The sequence below is a fragment of the Misgurnus anguillicaudatus genome, chromosome 9 (genome assembly GCF_027580225.2).
Source record: "Misgurnus anguillicaudatus chromosome 9, ASM2758022v2, whole genome shotgun sequence".
NCBI lineage: Eukaryota > Metazoa > Chordata > Actinopteri > Cypriniformes > Cobitidae > Misgurnus > Misgurnus anguillicaudatus.
Genome location: NC_073345.2, coordinates 3,717,294 through 3,739,479, shown reverse-complemented (window position 1 = coordinate 3,739,479; position 22,186 = coordinate 3,717,294). Strand labels below are relative to the sequence as shown.

The window sequence follows — 22,186 nt, the reverse complement described above, 5'->3', positions numbered from 1 at the left end:
TATTAACTTTTACCTCGCGCCAAAACAATAACAACACAAAAGACACTAAATATGAATTAAAAAACAAGTAATAGTTTGATCATGACACCAAATACTGCTGATTTGATCTCATTTTGACGATCATAAACAAACAAGGCCAACATGAGAGCCAGGGAATCCCTTTCAGACATGTAGCCCAGAGAGGGCGGTGGTCAGCGGGGCGAGTGAACACTGATGTCCGCTCATGCTTTGGTTCTCATTCGTACCGAATCTCACTAAGCAAACGTTCAAACAGGCGCTATCTTTACTAATCGACTGCAGATTTAAATATAATACATATACATTCTCGACTGAACTAATCTTAAAACTACACTTTGTGACCAAGAAACGGTAATATAAAGTAACGGCTTTTCCGTCCATTGAGTTGTTATGAGCTTCAAAGCAGCCGAAAGTTTTACCTGTCATTCTGGCCGCCCTCAAATCCGTGGCGGAAGAAGTAGTTCTCAAACAAAGAGGCTTTTAAAATAACTCCGTTGTTGTTTTCTAGTTTTCGTTTTTCAAACGTGTGCCGTCGAACTGTTGTATAAAAGCAATATCGCTCTCGGAGTCGTGTGATATAGCTCTATATCATCACGGCTGTGATTGCCTCCGGCACTCGGCCTGCGGCCTCGTGCCTCTGGCCTAATCACAGCAGTGATGATATAGAGCTATATCACACTCCTACTCGAGCGATATTGCTTAAATATCTGAATATATTATCAGTAAACTTCTATATTACCATCAATGACTTTGTATTTTACAGACATTTTTAATCAGTCAGATTATAATGGCATCCTAACATAGCTGTAAGATCTGATCACTAACAAACACGGGCAAATCATAGCAACTAAAACTAAACCTGTAGATGATCTCATTTCTAGTACTCCAGGAACACTGCACTAAGCAGTCTGGCTTTAGAAATATACAGGCATGTATTTAATATTGTTCAAGAAAAGTAAGTGATAAAATGTGACCCATGCTGGCAAATGGAGTCGGAATGAGCAAGTTTTCAAAAATAAGTTATTTATAGTTTGACATTCTCTATAAAAAGAGCTTCAAAACGATGTATGATTTGTTGGAATCTGACAACAAATGACAAAGCTACACCTGCTTTTGAACTTGACAAGAACAGCTAAATAAATTTTGAGAAAAATTAGAGTTTTGTGATTTTTGAAGATGTTTGAAAGTCTTTTTAAAAGCAAAATCACTGCATCCATACCTTAGAATCACTGGTAAAGTAATAGATGTGGCACACACAAAGTCAAAACCAATATCTTTAGGCAAAATACTGTATATGTTCAACTTTTTTTCTTTATTGTTTGATTGACATTGAGACAGCTTTAAGATCTACTGTAATGCAAGGATGTAATATAATGTTACACATCAGATCCCCAACAGTTAACCAAACATTCACTTTAAGGGCTGTTCACATTACAACAATAACTATAACTTTACCAAATATACACTGTAAAAAATTATCTGAAAATGACTGAAATGTTCGTTTAACTTTGAACAAACTGTTGCCAGTAAGTAACATAAATGTAAAATCTACAGTAAGTTATTGGCAACCAGCTGCCAGAAACACTGTAATTTCTACCATATTTTTTAACAGTGTAGTTTAAAAAATTATATTAAAGAGAATAGTAGTTCACATCACAACTATAACAATAAAGATACAATGAATGATATCTCACTTTCTGAGCCATTTTCTTTTCTTACTGATGAATGAGAAACCAATGACAGCCAATCAAATCAATGTTCAGAATTTAGTAAAATTATTAGTATTATTATTATCTATTTATTGTACATTGAATAAGCAGTGTTGTAACAGTTGTGTTTTTGCCATTCATTTATTAGCTTTTGGGGTAACTTGTAGAAATATTAAAAATTACTGTAAGTTAGTTTTAAACTTTTTTCAAAGCAGTTTTACAAAGATTAGGCATTATATTTGTCTCTCATTTAATTTTTCTATATCTATGAATAGGTGTATAGACAGTTTCATCGGACGCATGTGATACACGTCTGGATCCGAACCTTACTTCCGGTTTCGTTTTTTTTAAGGTCTGACTATTTGCTAAACTGATCTCTTGAACAAATGCCTCGTCGAAAATAACAAATGTTTTGGTTTCATAATCTATGTGTTGTTTTTTTGTGCTTGTTATATAAATAAACTACGTTTAAAGAACTTTGTTGTTATTTATTCTTAGCGGAGTTTACCGGAAGTTACGTGCGGACCGCGACAGCTGCTTGTTTATGTTGTTACTGCTGAAACCGTCTATAAACATGCAGTCAGACTTAATACTATTAAATAGAAATCAGATTTTAATGTGACAGCTATAGTTTGAAGTAGCTCTGTATCTCTTCTCTAGACGTACACTTTTCACAAGCAGTACTGTTTTATAAGAGAGTGGCTAATAAAGCCCTTTGCAGTAGTATAAGTAGGCTAAGATATCTGCGCTTTCATACTGAACTCATTGATTTTAAATATGCATGCGCGTGTGAGAGAAAGAGAGAGAGAGAGAGAGAGAGAGAGAGAGAGAGAGAGAGAGAGAGAGAGAGAGAGAGAGAGAGAGAGAGAGAGAGAGAGAGAGAGAGTGAGTGGCGCACAAGTTGTGCAGACGCATGCGCCCACGAGACGGACACAGAAAGTGAAAATATACCCCGCTACCTTTAACTCTACGTACTCCGAGTCACATGCATTCTTTTCATATGGATCACGGATCAAAAGATTCGTCACGCTACTTTCAAAAGTGCATCCGAATCGATACAGAAGGTGCTGTATCGATGTGCGCATCGTCAGGCGTTCGTGACGATGTATCGTCGTATCGATATTTTGAACACAGCACTAGTGTAGACGAAAATATAGTTATTGTTATAGTTATCGTTAAAATATGAATGGCCCTTAAGACATAACAGATTATATCTGCATGAATTCTTGTTGAAACAGATATTCTTAAAACTGTTATTCTGTGTAAATGTGTATATATTGGGGTCTGTGCATGCTTCAGATGTGTCGGTCAGTGCGAGGAAGATCGTTTTTGAGTTTTATCTCCATTAACCAATGGCTTAAGAAGAAACAAATCATCTGAGAGAAACACACAGACCTTCAGTTTCACATGTGTCTGAATGTTAAATCAATGCTTTGACTGTAATAAAAAGAAATGAAGATCACTCATGATGCGAAATGCGAAACATTGAAGGAGAAGAGAATGATGATGTGATTTAAGATTTGCGTTTGTTTGTAACTAGATGAAGTGCCTTTAAAGAAAACCCTTAAACTTAAGCATTTACTTGTGCACAGATTGTCAATTAACCTTCGCTGATACATGAAAGCAGTCAGGGAAGCTCTCATCTTACTGGACACATATACAGTTAGGGTGTAGGGCTCTGCTTTTTCAAGTATGACTTAAATGTGTATATTTGCAAGAGAGTTAACAATTGTGAAAATAGGTATAAAGCTCTTTAAAAGAGGGTTAAATCAGCATTGTTTAATCTGATAACAGATCAGTTCTAGTCATTGTGGACTGTATCTTATCTACACACTAGCACATCTACTTTAATTTAATTCTGACCACTTCAAGTGCAAAGTATGACATGACTAACTCAGTGTTTAAAGGAAAAGAACAGCGACACAACAACGGTAGAGTGCAAAACCACATTTATGTTTGGTATTATATTGAAAAACTAGTTTAAAAACTCACCTGAAGATCAAAGAATTTACTGTAGCGCCTGAAAATGATCTCATTGCTCCCATCAGTCCAAGAAACTTTGATGACGTAAACATAGAGTAAAAAAGAGAGAGAGACTGATTGTTAACCCAGTTAACCTAAAAACTAACTCTTTTTTGCATTAACAAATTATCAGTGCCAGCAGCATTGCACAGGTATAATTAACTCATTCACCGCCAGCCTTTTTGAGAAAAGTTGCCCACCTGCATTTTTGTGATTTTAACAAAAGTTTCACAAAATTCCTTGCAGGAAAAATTATCTTCTATATATATACAAACATACAAATTATATCAAATTAAAGAACACACCCTCTGCTTTCAAACAAACAATAAACAAACAAACAAAATGGGGAAAAAACGTTTAATTTAACCACTGAAATATGGATATTTCTCTTCAAAAATACAACATTTTGAGCAAAAAGCTTAAAAAATTGCGTTTTTGTAAAGGAATTTATGTTAGAGATCAGACTCAGGATGACTATCAAACATAAAGGCAGTTAAAATAAATCATTAAATCTTTTTAACTTCCGTTTTTGATCAATTCGGTTTGGCGGTAAAAGCAGTATTACACTTTCACTTTGAAATTCGTCCAGAAAGGCTTATTTATTAGTTAAATATTAACTCATAATTGACGAGATAACTCGTCAATGGCGGTGAATGAGTTAAACCTGTTGTTTTCACATATTTAATGTTAGCTGGTGTCTCATCGAGAACACAATACTGAAGATACTGCACATGACAGCAGCTTGGTGGGCTTTATTGAAGATGATACCATTAAGTATTTTTGCATAAATGGCTGCCTGAGGAAGCCATCTTCCCATTGAGGCGGTTCCCTCACTAGGGTCCATTACTTGATCTGAACCAGACATCCCTAAAGCCCCCTTGACATCTGTTTCACATTATACTGCTGGAGTCTGTATAGAGTACTGTCATGAGCATTACCAGAAGCTGACCACCATAAGATAAAAACTCGGGATGAGGAGCTGACACCTTTCATTTTTATCAGAAAACTTCACGGGACAGCTTGTAAAGAATGCAGTACAGCTGGGTTTTGTGACCAATTTGTCAATTTGATTTGATTCTTCTTTATATGTTTTTTATTTCAATTGAATATCGATGTCACGTTAAAACTGAAAGTGTGTCTTCTGTGTGGACGCAGATTACTTCCCGTAATTGATTCTGGGATCACTTATGGGATTTACGAAATGAGTCCTGTGTGAAAGTGAGGATGCGTGCATCGTCACAACAACAAAGTTATCATTCAGCTTTTTGACATGGGATTTAAATGCAGATCAACAAAAAAAAAAATGAAGCAGAGATCAGGAAGCTCGTCACTATCCTCACTGAAACTGAGATCATTCACCAGCATAACAGAGCGGTACATGATTTGCTAGTTTATGATCAAATCAGAAAAAATGCACACGCATGGTTTCTCAAGAAAGAAATCACAAATAGTAAGCAAACAAAATACACAAAGTGCATAATTACAAAAACACGTTACGTGTCTTTATGGGATCTTTATGTGATGTGTGTGAATGCATGGACAGATTCCAGAAAATCACTGGCAGTGGGAATGAACAAAAATCAAACAATCCTCAGACACACTGGCTTTTACGTAACTTGTGTTAGGGTTTTTAGAATGTTTAAAACTGGCTCATAAAGCCCTCGTCTGGTCATCTTTACCGTCATTACATTGCTGGCTTTAGTTGACTACCATAACCATCTGAATGATTGTTTTTGTTTGATTGTTTTAATCTTAAAGAAATATTCAATTTTCTTAAAAGAAAAATCCAGATAATTTACTCACCACCATGTCATCCAAAATGTTGATGTCTTTCTTTGTTCAGTCGAGAAGAAATTATGTTTATTGAGGAAAACATTGCAGGATTTTTCTCATTTTAATGGACTTTAATAGAGCCCAACATTTAATACTTAACTCAACACTTAACAGTTTTTTTAACGGAGTTTCAAATGACTATAAACGATTCCAAACCAGGCATAAGGGTCCTATCTAGTGAAACGATTGTCATTTTACGGTTTACGGTTGTCATTTTAATTAGTATCAGTTGACATACAACAATGTCGGTACGGTCCTCTTTTAACACATTTGTAAACACTGGGGCGGAGTTTCACGTTCGTCCTCTGTGACCTCTTGACGTCATGACGTATTGCGTGGGGTCACGCTGACGCATCACGACTGGATCTAGACGAGAAGTTGTGGTTTATAAGTGGATTTTTTTTTTTCTTGTCAAAAATGACAATCGTTTCGCTGGATGGGACCCTTATGCCTCGTTTGGGATCGTTTGTAGTCATTTGAGGCTCCGTTGAAGGAGGCTGTTAAGTGTTGAGTTGGGTATTGGATGTTGGGCTCTATTGGAGTCCATTAAAATTAGAAAAATCCTGCAATGTTTCCTTAAAAAACATAATTTCTTCTTGACTGAACAAAGAAAGACATCAACATTTTGGATGACATGGTGGTGAGTAAATTATCTGGATTTTTCTTTTAAGAAAATTGAATATTCCTTTAAGGATGAGATGCAAAGTATACAGATAATATTCACATCCTCTGAAGCAAGGCATGCACGTTAAGAATCCATTCAGGGATTTTTTGAGTCAATACTCTTTCGATGAGAATCAGAGAATTTTACCCAACCCTATAGGATGCATCCAGCTCTGTGACTTTTCTTTCAGAGACTAACATCATTAAGAAATGCTTCACAGTAAAAAAACGGGAACAAAGACACACGCGCTGTAACTCTTTAAGGTAAAAAAGGGCACAAAGATACACAAACTGTAACTCTACAAAGTTAAGACAGAAAGAAACCCTACCAATCATAATCCAGACCATCTCTTCAAGCTGACTTGAGTACAGATAACTGGCATACATTTGAGTACATTTGAGAGACATCTGCCGTCAAACACTTGGGTGTAAACCAAACACTTGTTAAGCGTCCAGAAAAGTTTGTTCTGAACCAGGCCATCTGCTCCATTTCTTTATTATTTTACTAAATATACTTCACCAGACCTGTCTGTCACCATATCAAACTTTTACTACACGGTTATTGTGCCCAAAAGAACTCATGAGAATTATATTTAGGGGCCAAGCCCGCAGGGCGGCAGGCCACTATTGCGTTTGATGGTTTTCTTATTATTATTATTATTATTATTATTATTATTATTATTAGGGGTCAAGCACCGAAGGTGCTGTGACACCTATTGGAATTGTTAGTATTATTATTATTATTCTGCGTCTTCTTCTTCTTAGCCATAGGCGTCTATGGCAGCCCTATGAACCGTACATAGGAAAATGATGAAATTTGGCACAGTTGCAGTGGTGGTCTTAAAAAGTCATGTGACCAAAAATGGGGTCTCTAGTACTAACTCTATAGCGCCACCAGCAGTGCAAAAATTCAATGTTCAAATGGTTATAACTGCTGATCCGCTTGATCTATGAAAATTCTACTTAGTACACGTGATTGCTCTCATCCTGCTTATTGAATTTGATACTTTACAGTAAAACTCCACCCATTACAGTAGCGGCCATTTTGAAATGTACAGTATTTCGTTTTTTCGCTACTCCTCCTTTAAATGTGGTTCAATTCTTATGAGATTTGGCACAGGTGATCTTTGGAGTGAGCCGCACAGAAATGACCGAACAGAATTTTGATATTTATCTTTGTTCAAAAGTAATAAATGCGCAAACTTAACGAGGTTGACGCAAAAATGGTTTTGAAGCTGTAACTCAGTCATTCTTTGATCAATTGAAATGAAATTTAGTACACTTCATGTGGACCATGAACTTGGGGTCCATGCCAAATTTGGTGACAGCGCCACCTATGGGTCATGAGATAATAAAATAGGCTATTTTTGCCCATAACTTCTGAACTGTTTGTCAGAAAATTATGATCTTGATGTCTATGGATTGCTTACATCATGCCGCATCTGTCGATGTGTATTATGCCGGGTTTGAACGAACCGCCTGTCCGCCATTTTGAAATTTCAGATAATTTGTTATATTTTTTTAACTATTGGACATATCCGCGCAAAAATTAGTAGGGAGCTTCGACATGATGTCCTGAAGGTACCTGGGAACTCAGAGTACAGCGCCACCTAGGGGTTATAAACTATAACAGTTCTTATGGAACTGCTTATAACTTCTGAATACTTTGTCTGATATTAATTTCTTTGTGAAATTGTATTCACTGGTTTATGCCGATTGCAACGATACCTCGTTTGTCATTTTCCAACATTCTGTTCATGTGTTATTGTAAAGCATATGGTAGATGATTTTTTCGCTACTCTTTTTACAAATTTTGTTTATTTTGCGCCAAGTACTGCTCGTATAATGTTTGGAGCAATCCGCACAGAAATGACTGAACAGATTTTTGATATTCTGTTCTCTTTCTTAGAAATACCACTCCAAAGTTGACCGTGCCTGTAACATTGTCTATTTGTCATAGTAAATTAATGTGACTGTATATTACATTGTATAGCATTACTATACAGAATGATCTTCTTGTCTTCAATCTCACTTGAGCTTTTTGATTCTCATATACATTGTATTTCTGTTAGTTCTGCTCTGCACTGTCAGTTCTGCATCAGTGATGATTGGCATATGGCAATCCTTGCAGCACCTAAGCTGTTTTTTGCTTCCCCTTGAGCTGTGTTAACTGAGTTGTGCATCTGGTTAACCACTTGCCATGAGATTCTTATGTCATGGGTTCGAATCCCATGTGCCGTCATTTTTTGTCTTAACTTTTTTCTCACTTAAGTTTTGTGATTTTCATACTATACATTGTATTTCAGTTATTTGTGCTCTCTGTTGTCATTTCTGCACTTTTGGTAATTGCTGGATATCAATGTTTACAGCTCTAAATCTCTATTCTATAGCTTGGACACACCAACTCAGTGGTTCAATCGTTTGCTCAGTGGCGCATGCGTTAACTGCTGTGCTTCGGGAGCATGAGTTCATGGGTTCGAATCCCATGTGCGGTGGTTTTTGTCTTCACTTTTTTTCTCACTTAAGTTTTGTGATTTTCATACAATACATTGTATTTCAGTTATTTGTGCTCTCTGTTGATATTTCTTTACGTTTGGTAATTGCTGGATATCAATGTTTACAGCTCTAAATCTCTATTCTATAGCTTGGACACACCAACTCAGTAATTTAATTGTTTTCTCAGTGGCGCATGCGGTAAGTGCTGTGCTTTGGGAACCTGAGGTCATGGGTTCGAATCCCAGCTCTTACTTTCACTTATTGAGATTTCCTTTTGCGTTTCCTTTAACACGTTCTTCTCGACCTGTCTGGTTTTCCACACGTGTTATATTTTTGCCATCTTTACTGTTGTTGCTCCGCACTGCAGTGATCCTGCTCTGCATTTGCTTTGCTTCGGGTTCGGGCTCTGTATTGCGCGCTTTCTGCGCTTTGCACATTTGCTGCGTCGTGTGGTTTTTGCTGTGCTTTGCGTGCTCATTGCGCTGAAGGTGCTTGACCCCGCAATTGCTGCTTGCAGCTATATTTATATTTCTTCTTCCCCAATGGGAGTCTATGGCAGCCCTATGAACCGTACATAGGAAAATGAAACAAATTTGGCACACTTGTAGTGGTGGTCCTAAATAGTCATGTGACCAACTATGGGGTCTCTAGCATTAACTCTATAGCGCCACCAACACTTCAAAAATTCAATATTCAAATGGTTATAACTGTAGAATCATTTGGTCAACAAAAACTCTACCTACTACATCTGAATCCTCTCCTCACGCTCATTACAATGACCACCTTACATTAAGACTCCACCCATTACAGTAGCGGCCATTTTGAAAAGTACAGTATTTCGTTTTTTCGCTACTACTTTTGCAGCGTTCATTGCATTGTTACGCAATTTGGCACAGAGAATCTTTGGACCGAGCCGCAGAGAAATGACCGAACAGAATTTTGATTTTTATCTTTGTTCAAAAGTAATAATTGCGTACATTTATTGATGTCGACCCAAAATTCGTTCTGAGTCATTATCTCGGTCATTCTTTGATCAATTGAAATGAAACTTGGTACCCTTCATTAGGACCATGAACGGTGGTACCATGCCAAATTTGAGGACAGCGCCACCTATGGGTCATGAGATATGAAAAATGGATAATTTTGCCCATAACTATTGAAATGTTTGATAGAAAATTATGATCTTAGTGTCTATGGATTCCTTGGCTCATGACCAATCTGTCGATATATATTTTGCCGGAAATGACCAAACCGCCTGTCCACTATTTTGAATTTTGCTTTAAATTGGGATAACTATTATTCTATATAATGTATCGGCACAAAAATCGGTAGGAAGCATCGGTATGATGTCCTGAAGGTACTTGGGAAATCTGAAGACAGCGCCACCTAGGGTTCATAAACTATATAAAACAGCCCATAACTTCTGAAAACTTTGTCTGATATTCATTTTCTTTGTGAATTTATATTCACTGGTTTAAGTCGATTGCAACGATGTCTCATTTGTCAGTTTTCAACATTCTGTTCATATCTTATTTCATAGCATATGTGAAGTAGTTTTTTCGCTACTACTTTTGCAAATTAAGTCTATTTTATGCCAGGCTCTGCTCACATAAACTTTGGAGCAATCCGCACAGAAATGACCAAACACATTTTTTATATTCTCTGCCATTCCCGAGAAATACCTGTCCAAAGTTGACTGTCCCTGTGACATTGTCTCTTCGTCATATTAAATTATTATGACTGCATTATAACATGTTGTGCATTCCTATACAACATGTTTTTCTTGACTTAAACTTTAACTCTTCTCACTTAAACTATCTGATTCTCATATAAATTGTAATTTTGTTATTTCTGCTCTGCAATGTCATGTCTGCACCTTCCTTCCTCCATTTGAATGCTTGCAGCTCTGAAAACCTTGGCTAGCTACACTGCCTGTGTAGCTCAGTCTATTAAATCGCATGCATCAAAACTCAGAGGTTAAGGGTTCGAATCCCGTCTGATGCATGTGTTATGTTTTTCTATTAATATTTGTTGTTTTGAGTTTATTTTCACCTATTATTCTCAACCAGTCTGTTTTCCATGTTCTGCACGGCTTGCAATTTGGTGGCCAAGCATCATCACCAGTTCAAAAATGCAGTAGCGGCCATTTTGAAAAGTACAGTAATCAGTTTTTTTGCTACTACTTTTGCAGTGTTTGTTGAATTGTTACACAATTTGGCTCAGATTATCTTTGGACCGAGCCACATAGAAATGACCAAACAGAATTTTGATATTTATCTTTGTTCAAAAGAAATAATTGCGTACATTTATCGATGTCAACCCAAAATTCGTTCTGAGTCATTATCTCTGTCATTCTTTGATCAATTGAAATGAAACTTGGTACCCTTCATAAGGACCATGAACTGGGGTACCATGCCAAATTTGAGGACAGCGCCACCTATGGGTCATGAGATATGAAAAATGGCCATTTTTGCCCATAACTATTAAAATGTTTGATAGAAAATTATGATCTTAGTGTCTATGGATTCCTTGGCTCATAACCAATCTGTCGATATATATTATGCCGGAAATGACCAAACCGCCTGTCCACTATTTTGAATTTTGTATTAAATTGTGATTATTATTATTCTATATATTGTATCGGCACAAAAATCTGTAGGAATCATCAGGTATGATGTACTGTAGGTACTTGGGAAATCTGAAGACAGCGCCACCTAGGGTTTATAAACTATATAAAACAGCCCATAACTTCTGAAAACTTTGTCTGATATTCATTTTCTTTGTGAATTTTTATTCACTGGTTTATGTCGATTGCAACGATATCTCATTTGTCAGTTTTCAACATTCTGTTCATATCTTATTTCATAGCATATGTGAAGTAGTTTTTTCGCTACTACTTTTGCAAATTAAGTCTATTTTATGTCAGGCTCTGCTCACATAAACTTTGGAGCAATCCGCACAGAAATGACCAAACACATTTTTTATATTCTCTGCCATTCCCGAGAAATACCTGTCCAAAGTTGACTGTCCCTGTGACATTGTCTCTTCGTCATATTAAATTATTATGACTGCATTATAACATGTTGTGCATTCCTATACAACATGTTTTTCTTGACTTAAACTTTAACTCTTCTCACTTAAACTATCTGATTCTCATATAAATTGTAATTTTGTTATTTCTGCTCTGCAATGTCATGTCTGCACCTTCCTTCCTCCATTTGATTGCTTGCAGCTCTGAAAACCTTGGCTAGCTACACTGCATGTGTAGCTCAGTCTATTATTAAATCGCATGCATCAAAACTCAGAGGTTAAGGGTTCGAATCCCGTCTGATGCATGTGTTATGTTTTTCTATTTATATTTGTTTTGAGTTTATTCTCACCTTTTATTCTCAACCAGTCTGTTTTCCATGTTCTGCACGGCTTGCAATTTGTTGGCCAAGCATCATCACCGGTTCAAAAATGCAGTAGCGGCCATTTTGAAAAGTACAGTATTCAGTTTTTTTGCTACTACTTTTGCAGTGTTTGTTGAATTGTTACACAATTTGGCTCAGATTATCTTTGGACCAAGCCACATAGAAATGACCAAACAGAATTTTGATATTTATCTTTGTTCAAAAGTAATACATTTGTCAATAGGAATAACTTTTAAACCATTTAATCAACTAAACTTCTATGGAGAATATTTGATGGGGTAATCTATGCCTTCCCAGTAGCTCAACCAAATGCGTGATGGGCATGAAATCCAGAGGTTGCGGGTTCAAATCCAGCGTAGGGCAGCAATTAGTATGGTTCATACAAATGATATATCATGTAGAGTTAAATGTTTGAACAGGTTTGACTACCCACAGGGGATTTAAAAAAATATTCTGTTCTTGAGAAAAATCTCTCCAAACTTGAACATACACATTGTCACTACAGCAATCTAGCTTAAGCAGCTGTCTGTATGTATGTCTCCCCTGTAGCTCAACCAGATGAGTGACAGGCATGAAACCTGGAGATCATGGGTTCAAGTCCTGGCTAGGGCAGAAATTGAAGTCTCTTACTTTAGAGTCAAAAGCTTCAATTCATTATTTTTATTTTACTTTATTATTTTTACAGGTATTATTTCGTTTGTGCTCTTTTGGTTTAAGTCTCATGTGTAACATGTATGATGCTTTGGTGGTTCAATTGTTTTCTAGGTCAGCATTGGACTAATCGGTCCTTCTTTCAGCATGCAATAAAATATTATACTTCAAAATTTTTATTTTTTCATTATGTTCATTCTCATCTCTGAGTCCTGTGTGCTGATAGTTCCCATACGTATCTGCTACATTGCATTCTTCAATTGCATGTCCTTTCAGCTTCGTTGCGTGTTGCAGGACCATTGTTGCTTGGCCCCGTATCGCTGTCTACAGCTATATTTTCATAATATCTTTTTATAAACAATATACTATTAATTACATCGTTTTATTCCTTTTTTGAGCAATAACTGATACTGAAATAAAAAAAGGGGTATAAAGCAGGAAGAGAGTTTATAACCAGTGTGGCTCTTTAAGCTCAATTTTTAATGTCTTCCCAATTGTTGATGATATTATTATTAGGGGGGTGGGTTTTTTGTTGTTGTTGTTTTGTTTCTGTGATCTCTGTTAGGTGACAGGAGAAATAAGAAACACCTGTTTCAAGTCGGGAGGCGGAAATAAAAGTGTTCTTAAGAAATCATGGTGGGCAATAAGGGGAAGTGACATCATCTCCTACTGCCTGCTTGTGCCTCGCTTCGTTTTTGGATCTGTCCTCTGACGTAAACTTACTGATGTGCTAACTTTAAATGTAAACCCCTAGAGTTATGAAATTAAACTTTTCTTTATTATACGTTCTTGGTTTGCTCTCCGTCTTTTTTGATGCAGTTCTGAGCCAACCGTAACATTATCATCATATTAACACAATATCAATAATGATGGTGTTTAATTAAGGTTGCAAAATTCTGGGAACTTGCAAGGCTGGAAACTTTCCATAGGAATATATGGGAATATAAGGGAATTAACAGGAATTTAAAAAATCTCCATCTTTGTGTGTATTCACATAAATTACATACATTTGTTTTAAAAAAAAAAAACTGCTGTGTATAAGCTAGTGTGCAACAACATTATATCATAGTAAAGACAAATACACTGACTGAGAAAACATTTAGGTGAGATAATTAAAAAAGCAGTGTCTAAAAATACCCCCCACACACACACACACACATAAAACCCACACACTACCCCTGAAATAAAATTAAATCCTCCATATATCAGGTAAGAGGGAATTTCCCCTCTATTTTCCAGGCCTTGGCTACCACAGAAACCACACTTGCTGCTTTTTAAAGCTACCGTTTCTCATGATCTGATTTTTCAAACTTTAGTTAGTGTTGCTGTTAGAGCATAAATAATACCTCTAAAATGATAAAGCTCAAAGTTCACTGCCAGGTGATATATTTTCTTAAACAGAATTCCCCTTTCAAAGTCTACAGCGAATGCCCGGTTTGGACTACAGCCCTCTACTTCCTGGTTGAATGATGTCAATATAAGGGGTTGTGTACACCAAAACGTTTATGCTGCGTTTACACCAACCGCGGTAGAGGCGTGAAGCGCGAGTGATTTCAATGTTAAGTCAATGTGAAGATGCGTTGTTGCGCGTCAGGAGGTCCCGCGGCGCGGAAGAGGCGTTCGGCGCGGAAGACGCGTTTCCGCCTCATTCGCAATTGAAGCTAGAGCGAAAGTGATTTGAGTGTTGTGCGCGGTACACGCAAATGGTGCTTTGGTGCATTTTGCGGTTCACGCGAAAGTGCAGCTGACCTTCTTCAGCCGAGCGCTTTGGTAGCTCTGATACGTCAGCTGTGAGACGGTTGGCTGCTGTGATACTTGTCCCGCCCCTCCTCCACTGTGACTGGACGGCCGTGTGAGAACTGACATTAACGAGTGGAGCATTTTACCCAAAGTTGAATATTTTTCAACTCTCAACCGCTAGCTGCTGGTAAATTTGAAAAACACCAAGCTTCCATTGGAAACAATTGAAAACATGTGCCAGCGCCGGGCGTAAAAGTTTTGGTGTGCACGCCCCCTAAGAGTTTCTCACTAAACTCTGTCCACAGAAATACGTCAGTCAGCTCAAACAGCTCTGCTAAACTAAGATGCTGTCGAATCACAACACACTAAACAAACTACACAATCAGAACTCGTTAGAACAAGGAAGACATCAGCCTGTTTTTAGGACAGTGAAAACAGCGCTATACAGATACCGGTAAGTAAATTGTGTGGAAAAATACTTTTTTTCCACATGAAACATGAACACGTTATATTGCACACAACATTGTAAACACAATCAAAGCTTCAAAAACACAGGAACAACTGTAACTTTAACAGTTTAACTAGCAAATACCTAAATGTTTTATACAGTAGCTAGCTACTATAAATTAGATATCTAAATGTAAACTAGCACTATTATAATAACTATAATAATGTTTATTATGCTTTTGTGTTTCTCAATGAAAGAATCAATTAAAATTCTACTTACAATTAAATCAGGTAAGACGACTTATTTAAAATTTGCATGCCTATGACCAAACAAAATTTCCCTATAGACCTTTTGCGTGTTTCCAAACAGAGATGACGTTTTTTGTGGGCGGAGCCCAACTGGTGGCAGAAAATGAATGTTTCTCAATAGCTGTGTGAAGTGTTTTAGCGTTAAACTGTGATTTTTATGGATCCGGTGTTCTGTAGAAGTCTGTTTCCTCTATATTTCTCTGAAGTGTAATGTTTCTTATAACGTTTTCACCAAGTTACGTTTATTTTTTAAATAAATTAAAAGTTTAAATGGCTTGGCTACTGATATGTGTGCATGTATGTAATGTATATGTATTATTCTTTATTGGTAAATCAATTATTTTTACAGTATGAATCGCTGAAGTACTTATAAGAGCAATACTATCATGTATTCTGTATAATATCATTTATTATATTTCATAATTTTCCTGTTTTCAATTTCTTCCTTATATGTATGGCCTGTTTATATATTATTAACACTTTACATTGTGTGTGTGTGTACTATGTTTATATATTTATTAGTAAACATCATAATTTAGAACAAACAGGACGACGACATAGGCTAAGATAGAAGGTAAAAAGAAGTAATAGAAAACAAAAAAAATATGAAAACTTTAATAAATGTTAATATTATTGATATTATGAACTCATTCAAATTTTTAATCTTTCTAAATAAATTATAAACGTAACGTGATGAAAACGCTATAAGAAACACATAGAGGGATCAGACCTCGACAGAACTACGGATATCTTCTCTAATTATTTTCTATTCAAATTATTAAAAGATTTTCAGATGATTTCATCACTTCAGTCTGTCTGGTTGAGGGCTTTTATTGCAACCATAAACACCAACGTTTATCTTCAAATGGTGTCTTCAACGACGGTATACTATAAAAATGAAGGTCATCTATTTTGGCATTCCTATTCTGACACTCAACAGCACAACAAGACATTTTCTAGTGAGTTATATTGTTCGTTTCACTCGTGTCTCATTCATTTCCACTGTTTTTCTGCCACCACGTTGCACGCGTGACGTAACTGTGACGTCGACTCGCAAAAGGTCTATATTTTCAAATAATTTCCATAAATTCCTGTTAAGTTTCCAATTTGGAATATTTCTAAAATTCCCCAGATTAAGTTCCCATGGAAAGTTTCCGGACCTAATACAATATCAGAGAAACATTGCTGCCATCATTTGGTGCAGTTACTCTATTCAGAGGCTTGTATCATGAGTGCTTAAAACTCTATGATAAACTACAAATAGTTCAAAGAAAGTTTATCATGAGTTCTCAGTGTTTCATTAATCCAGCAGGTTTCAAGGTATCACTGCCTGTATCACTAATGTGTGTGGAGTCGACAATACTAAGTTATATTCAAAATGTCTAACCTAACAGCAAACACCAGACCAAAATAATACTTAAAGCTTTCTTGTTATTAAACATCTGAAGTCATGGCTGTTAAACAGTTAAAGGGTACTCATTATGCCCCTTTTTTTCTATGTCTTGATGATATTGTTTTTGTGGTGAACTAGTAGGGTTTCATGGTTGATTGTTAAAAAAAACACATTATTATTCACATATTTTACATTATTGTTGTGCTTCTCTTACAGTCTGTCTGAAACGCTCTGTTACTTCTGGACTTTATGAAATCCCTCCTTTTGAAACGTTTTGATCGTTCAAGCTTGCCCAGTCTGATGTGATTGGTTCAGTCTGTTGTCACTCACTTAAGAGTGTGTATCAGAAATGTCCCGCCTCTTACTGGGAGGCACGCGCTATAGTTTCTCTAAGCTGTAAACAATGGCATCAGTCCAACACACAGAGCCATATTCACGCTGAGCAGATCGGGATTTAAAGACGCTCTAAGCGAATCTATGAGATGTCACTTTTTGTTGATGTTTGAACTGTTTTCAAACAAATGGAGCGTAGCTTACTCCTCCCCCCTTCCTTCCGTGCTTTCATGAACGCACCCAACCCCCACCCCAAATCCTTCTTGTCGTTTATTGGCTGGAACACTTTGTTATGTTTCGTGGTGCTAGGTTTGGCCACTGTGTTTTTATTGCAGTTTGTGGAGATTGGGCTGTCCACAGAGATCACGTTTTTTTACAGTTTGATCAGCGGACAGGCAGCAAGCAGATAGTGAGGAGATGTTTGCTGTATGTAACAAAAAAAATGTATGGTCTTAAACGCATGAATTCGCTTGAGCACCTTTAATCTGTTAACATCATTACATCATGTTACATGACAGAGCTATGTTTTCATTTTATACATGTGAAGTGATTATCAGGGAATAGGGCTGAACATAATGAAATGCAATGTTAGTTATCTCAACACAGAGCTGGGGGTGTAGAAGAATTGCGAGGGCTGAACAGAGACTTATAAACAAGAAACAAGTGAGCCCACAGCAAATACTACATAAGCATTTAGTTAGCGGCGGGCATGTGTAGGGCTGCACGATTATGACAATAATCAAACTTGCAGATTATTCACCTTCACTCTAAAAACAAACGGTGCTATATAGCACCAAAAGTGGTTCTTTGCTCGTAATCATAGAAGAACCGTTTTTAGTGCCATATAGCACCGGTGAAGCACCAGTGAAGCACCTGTGTGGAACCAGATAGTGCTATGTAGAACCATATTTGGTGCTGGTTCTGTGTGGCCCCTGTGTGGTTCTGCGCGGGTGCTTCACTGGTGCTTCACCGGTGCTACACGGCACCAAAAACGGTTCTTCTATGACCACGATCCAAAGCAACAGTTTTGGTTCTATACAGCACCGCTTGTTTTTTTAGAGTGTTGATATTGTAATATTGTAAGATTTTACATTAAAGTTTTTAAATGTTTTATATCAAGCAGCAGCTGCAAGGTAAATTTTAAACATTCAAAACTAAATAATGTGTTAGTAACAAATAATCATGGGAGTCAGGGGCGTCATGCTCCAAATTTTTTAAGGGGGCAGCTCACAGAAATGTATGCATACACAGACATCAAACAAAATATTATAGAGCTTTCAGTTTTTCCATGCCACTTACATTTCTCACAATCTGAACACCACTGCTTTCATGCAAAAACTTCCAAAATAAAAGTGTTGACTAACTTTTATATCAAATACTATTCTATCGGAATAATGACATATTGGCATCATATTCACATCTAAAAACGGCATGTTTAGTTTATTTACGTTTTGTTGTTTAATTGTCATTAATGCATTTTGCACAACAACTGCATTATCCTATAAAATTAATGTAATTTTAAATCCATAAAGTATATAAACAACGAAAATGACATAAGCTATAGCCACGTGATTGAGTTTAATGTTCAATAATGACAAAACAATGTTTAGATAAAATTATTAGGGGAACGCATTATTGCATTAAATTTTACCTCATATGTGAGCATGTGTGAGTCCGCACCCCCGTGAACTCTGGCGAACTTTGGCGTTGTACCAAGAAGATGAATCTAGAAATCTCTACTAATATAACGTTGAAACGGTCACATTTTAAACCATACATTTTCTACACATAGGAGGTTAACTGCACATTACCGTAGTGGGGTTTGGAAATGTTGTGAGCGCTTCTTACACATTTTAATTCCTCAGATAGCAAAATGCAACAGCAAAGAGCTCATGAGCGTGCTCATACGCTGATGACATCTGCGACTGCGCTGACTGCAGCGCCTAGCTGCCACCAGAATAAAGTAATGTAACACTATCAAAACACTATCAAAATGGCAAAAATCTCTGAAAAGTGACAAGGATGCAGCACAGAATTAATAATATTTCGCATATTAAACAGATTAAAAGACAAGTAACAGATTAATGGATGCTTCTTTGATTTTAAGGTTGCATGCAAAATCCATTGGGCCCAAAAAACCAAGGGGGCTGGTGCCCCCTAAGTTTGAATGGGCATGATGCCTCTGATGGGAGTTATGTTGTTAGTAAAAAATCCAAAATAAATGGCTAAAGGACATGTTAACTTAGCAATTTTAAAATCTCTGATTCACCACTGTATTTGGTGCCAGAACATACTGGCAAAACGCACAGAAATAAGCAAAAAAAAATTCACTGTATACATTTAAACAATGCAAATTTAAGGCGCATTTCATGCAAACAACATAATTGAGGCTTTTGGCAATTATGTAATTGTTTCACCTTTAATTGTTATCCTGATTAGTTTTTGGATTAATTATGCATGTGTCGCACCAACACCTTACTGAACTAACAGTTACAAACCAAGCATTCACTGTAGTACAAGAAAAGTGATTTCTATTCGAGGCGATAACTCGCTTTAGTGAGGACTTTGGGATTTGAAACTTTGCAGAACCTTTACACACACACTTACACACTAAAGCAAATTTAAAATCAGGAAAAGCATTTAATACAGGCTCTTTAAAACCTTTTCTTACTATCGCTCTGCTTTATTAATCCTTCAATCTGTTCTCATAGTAAAGGAGATGGAACGTTTTTTTCATCAATCTGTCTGTATGTATAACAATACTGTACTTAATTTTTCAATAAATTAACTGTTGAATAACCCACACATAACAAATCATGGGTCTTACAGTGTTTAATGAGGCAGATGTCCACTTTCAATGCTATACTGTATTCTTCTGGACAAACAGCAGCTCAGGATATTCTTATTAAATAAATGATCTCATTATATCAGGCATGTAAACCTGGATCAGATGTTTATAGTGGTGTCCTTCACACATCAAACTGATCTGAGGTCATCCACTTTTACCTCGGGACAAACAACACTGTGGCATGTGATGTTTTGATCTACTATAAAAAAACCTGATTGCTTCATAATATTAACCATTAACACATCAACTCATATTAACAGGAAATTAAGTCATAAAAATGCAGAACAGAAAACAGCAGCATATGGTGTCTAAGTTTTTGTTTGGTATTATGTTACCAGAAGAAAAAAAAACACTGAAAAAATGTAATTTAATATCCTGTCATGGGTTTATCAAATAACATCATTATTAGAGCTGGACAAAAACCTCTTAACACTATTACACAGTAAATGACTGTCATGCTGAAGCTCGTTTTATACATCAGTTTCTGCAAAGACTAGTTATCTTTAGTTAGATACAAATCATTATAACCATTTAACTGATCTCAGGCCTGTGGAGTGAAGTGGGGTTGGGGTGTCCAGGACTTTTCAGGGTGTGGTAAAAAAGGACAAAAGGCCTCGAAAAACACTCAGCTTAGATCCGAGAGTACACAGTTATACTAGTTTAACAAACACTTAAAAACTTTACACGAACACACACACGCGCGCGCACGCACACACACACGGTGTCTGCCCGTATGTCATATCATATCATAATGTGTCTTTATAAACGCATGCTAAGTGTTTAGTGAACTCACAAGAGTCTTTGTTATATTTTTGCAGATGTGGAAACATCTGGAATGACATTATAGGCCCTGAACACCAGTACAGAAGTCATTGCTGTATATGCACCGTTACCGTTATTTTACAGTAAGACACAATAAAGCAGATAGATAGACAGATAAACAAATAAATACAACTGTTTACTGTAACATGATCGCATCTCCAGTGTCTTTGTTCAGACAAACTAGCGTTACAGTCACAAAAAACACCGACAAACACTTTCATTATGACAAAAACACTCAGCAAAGTAGTTTAAAAATCTTTATGGTAAAAAATAAAAAAACTCACATAATGTTTGTTGGGGTTTCGTCTCTTCTGCACGTCTTCAACTGTAACTTCTTGTACATTCCGCCGAGGCATGTTGGAAAAATCTCGGTCGAAAAACAGAAAACACAAAAACAACGTTCAGCGTTCACAGCAGTAAATCTGTTTGACAGTCACTCAGTCATCCGTCGATCTTTGTCGGTGTCTGGGGCTTTTTTCACTCCACGTCGTGTTTCCTGCAGTCTGGACCGAGCGGAACTCCAGCCTGTCCCAGCTCACCATCTCATCATTACAGCCCAGCTCATTCGCAATCTTTACTATGAAGAAGGCTTGACTCATGAATATTAATCACGTACGCTTTAACTGATTGGCAGACAGGCAGACATTGGTATGTGGGCGTTTGCAATAAATACAAGTAAAGGGTTGGGCTATGAATATTAATTAGGCTACGAGACAGGAAGTTTACTGCGCTAAACCTTCGCCATAGTAGCCTACTGTGCGTGTTTACGTACCTTAGAATAAAGCGAACGTACATTATAAATCAAGTCCATAACCCACCTGTATGCCACATTATTTATACATTTTAGTTAATTATATTGCACCATAAATGCTTTAAAAATGTCATTAAAATTGATTAGGAAGTTATTCGGCTGAAGAGTTGAATTACAACCGCACATTTGGGGTTGATGCGATTGAAAATTGTTGCTGTACATAAAGACACGTTGGTCAGGGTTTAAGTCAGCTGGTAAAGTGTAATAAAACTAATGTTACAGACTGTAGCAGTAAGTGAGTGTTATTTATTATTTATCAATCATTTAATATATTTTTGTTTTAATATTTTATTCATGAATAATGCAAAATACATAATCTTTAAATGTGCAAAACGAAAAATTATAATTGAGGTTAATATTTATGAAACATGGTGACTATAAAATACAGTTCAACAGTAATCTTAAAACACTGGTTACAGAACTAAGATATCGACTTTAACCAAACAAAGCATGTGCTGCCATCTTGTGGTATTTTATTTATCATGTGACAGTGCATTGTAAACTGCCCGTCAAAAAAAGTCACACAGTAGCCAAAAAAAGTCACACAGTAGCTCTTTTCACACAGAGATTACGTAAATACATGGAAAATGTGTCTGGGTTTTTTCCGGGAATCGTTTGATTTTGGTTCATTTACACTGGCAGGCAGTACACTTAATAAATACAATCTTCTAACAGTTC

At 36.6% G+C, this 22,186-nt stretch overlaps 1 protein-coding gene across 4 annotated transcripts in view; it reads right to left on the bottom strand.

The window, feature by feature from the left end:
- The window catches only part of sh3pxd2b (SH3 and PX domains 2B), a 53,324-nt gene extending 32,066 nt beyond the window's left edge, over positions 1-21,258 (bottom strand). For 2 of the 4 annotated variants that reach the window (XM_073871042.1, XM_073871043.1), the window contains exons 1-2: positions 20,985-21,258; positions 3,720-3,803 (exon numbers count right to left, since the gene is read on the bottom strand). In XM_073871042.1, the coding sequence (XP_073727143.1) occupies positions 3,720-3,803; positions 20,985-21,053 (153 nt within the window). In that variant the 5' untranslated portion in view covers positions 21,054-21,258. The remainder of the gene's footprint in view (positions 1-3,719; positions 3,804-20,984) is intronic. The other 2 variants (XM_073871044.1, XM_073871046.1) reach the window with 1 other exon arrangement.
- Positions 21,259-22,186: the final 928 nt, after the last annotated feature.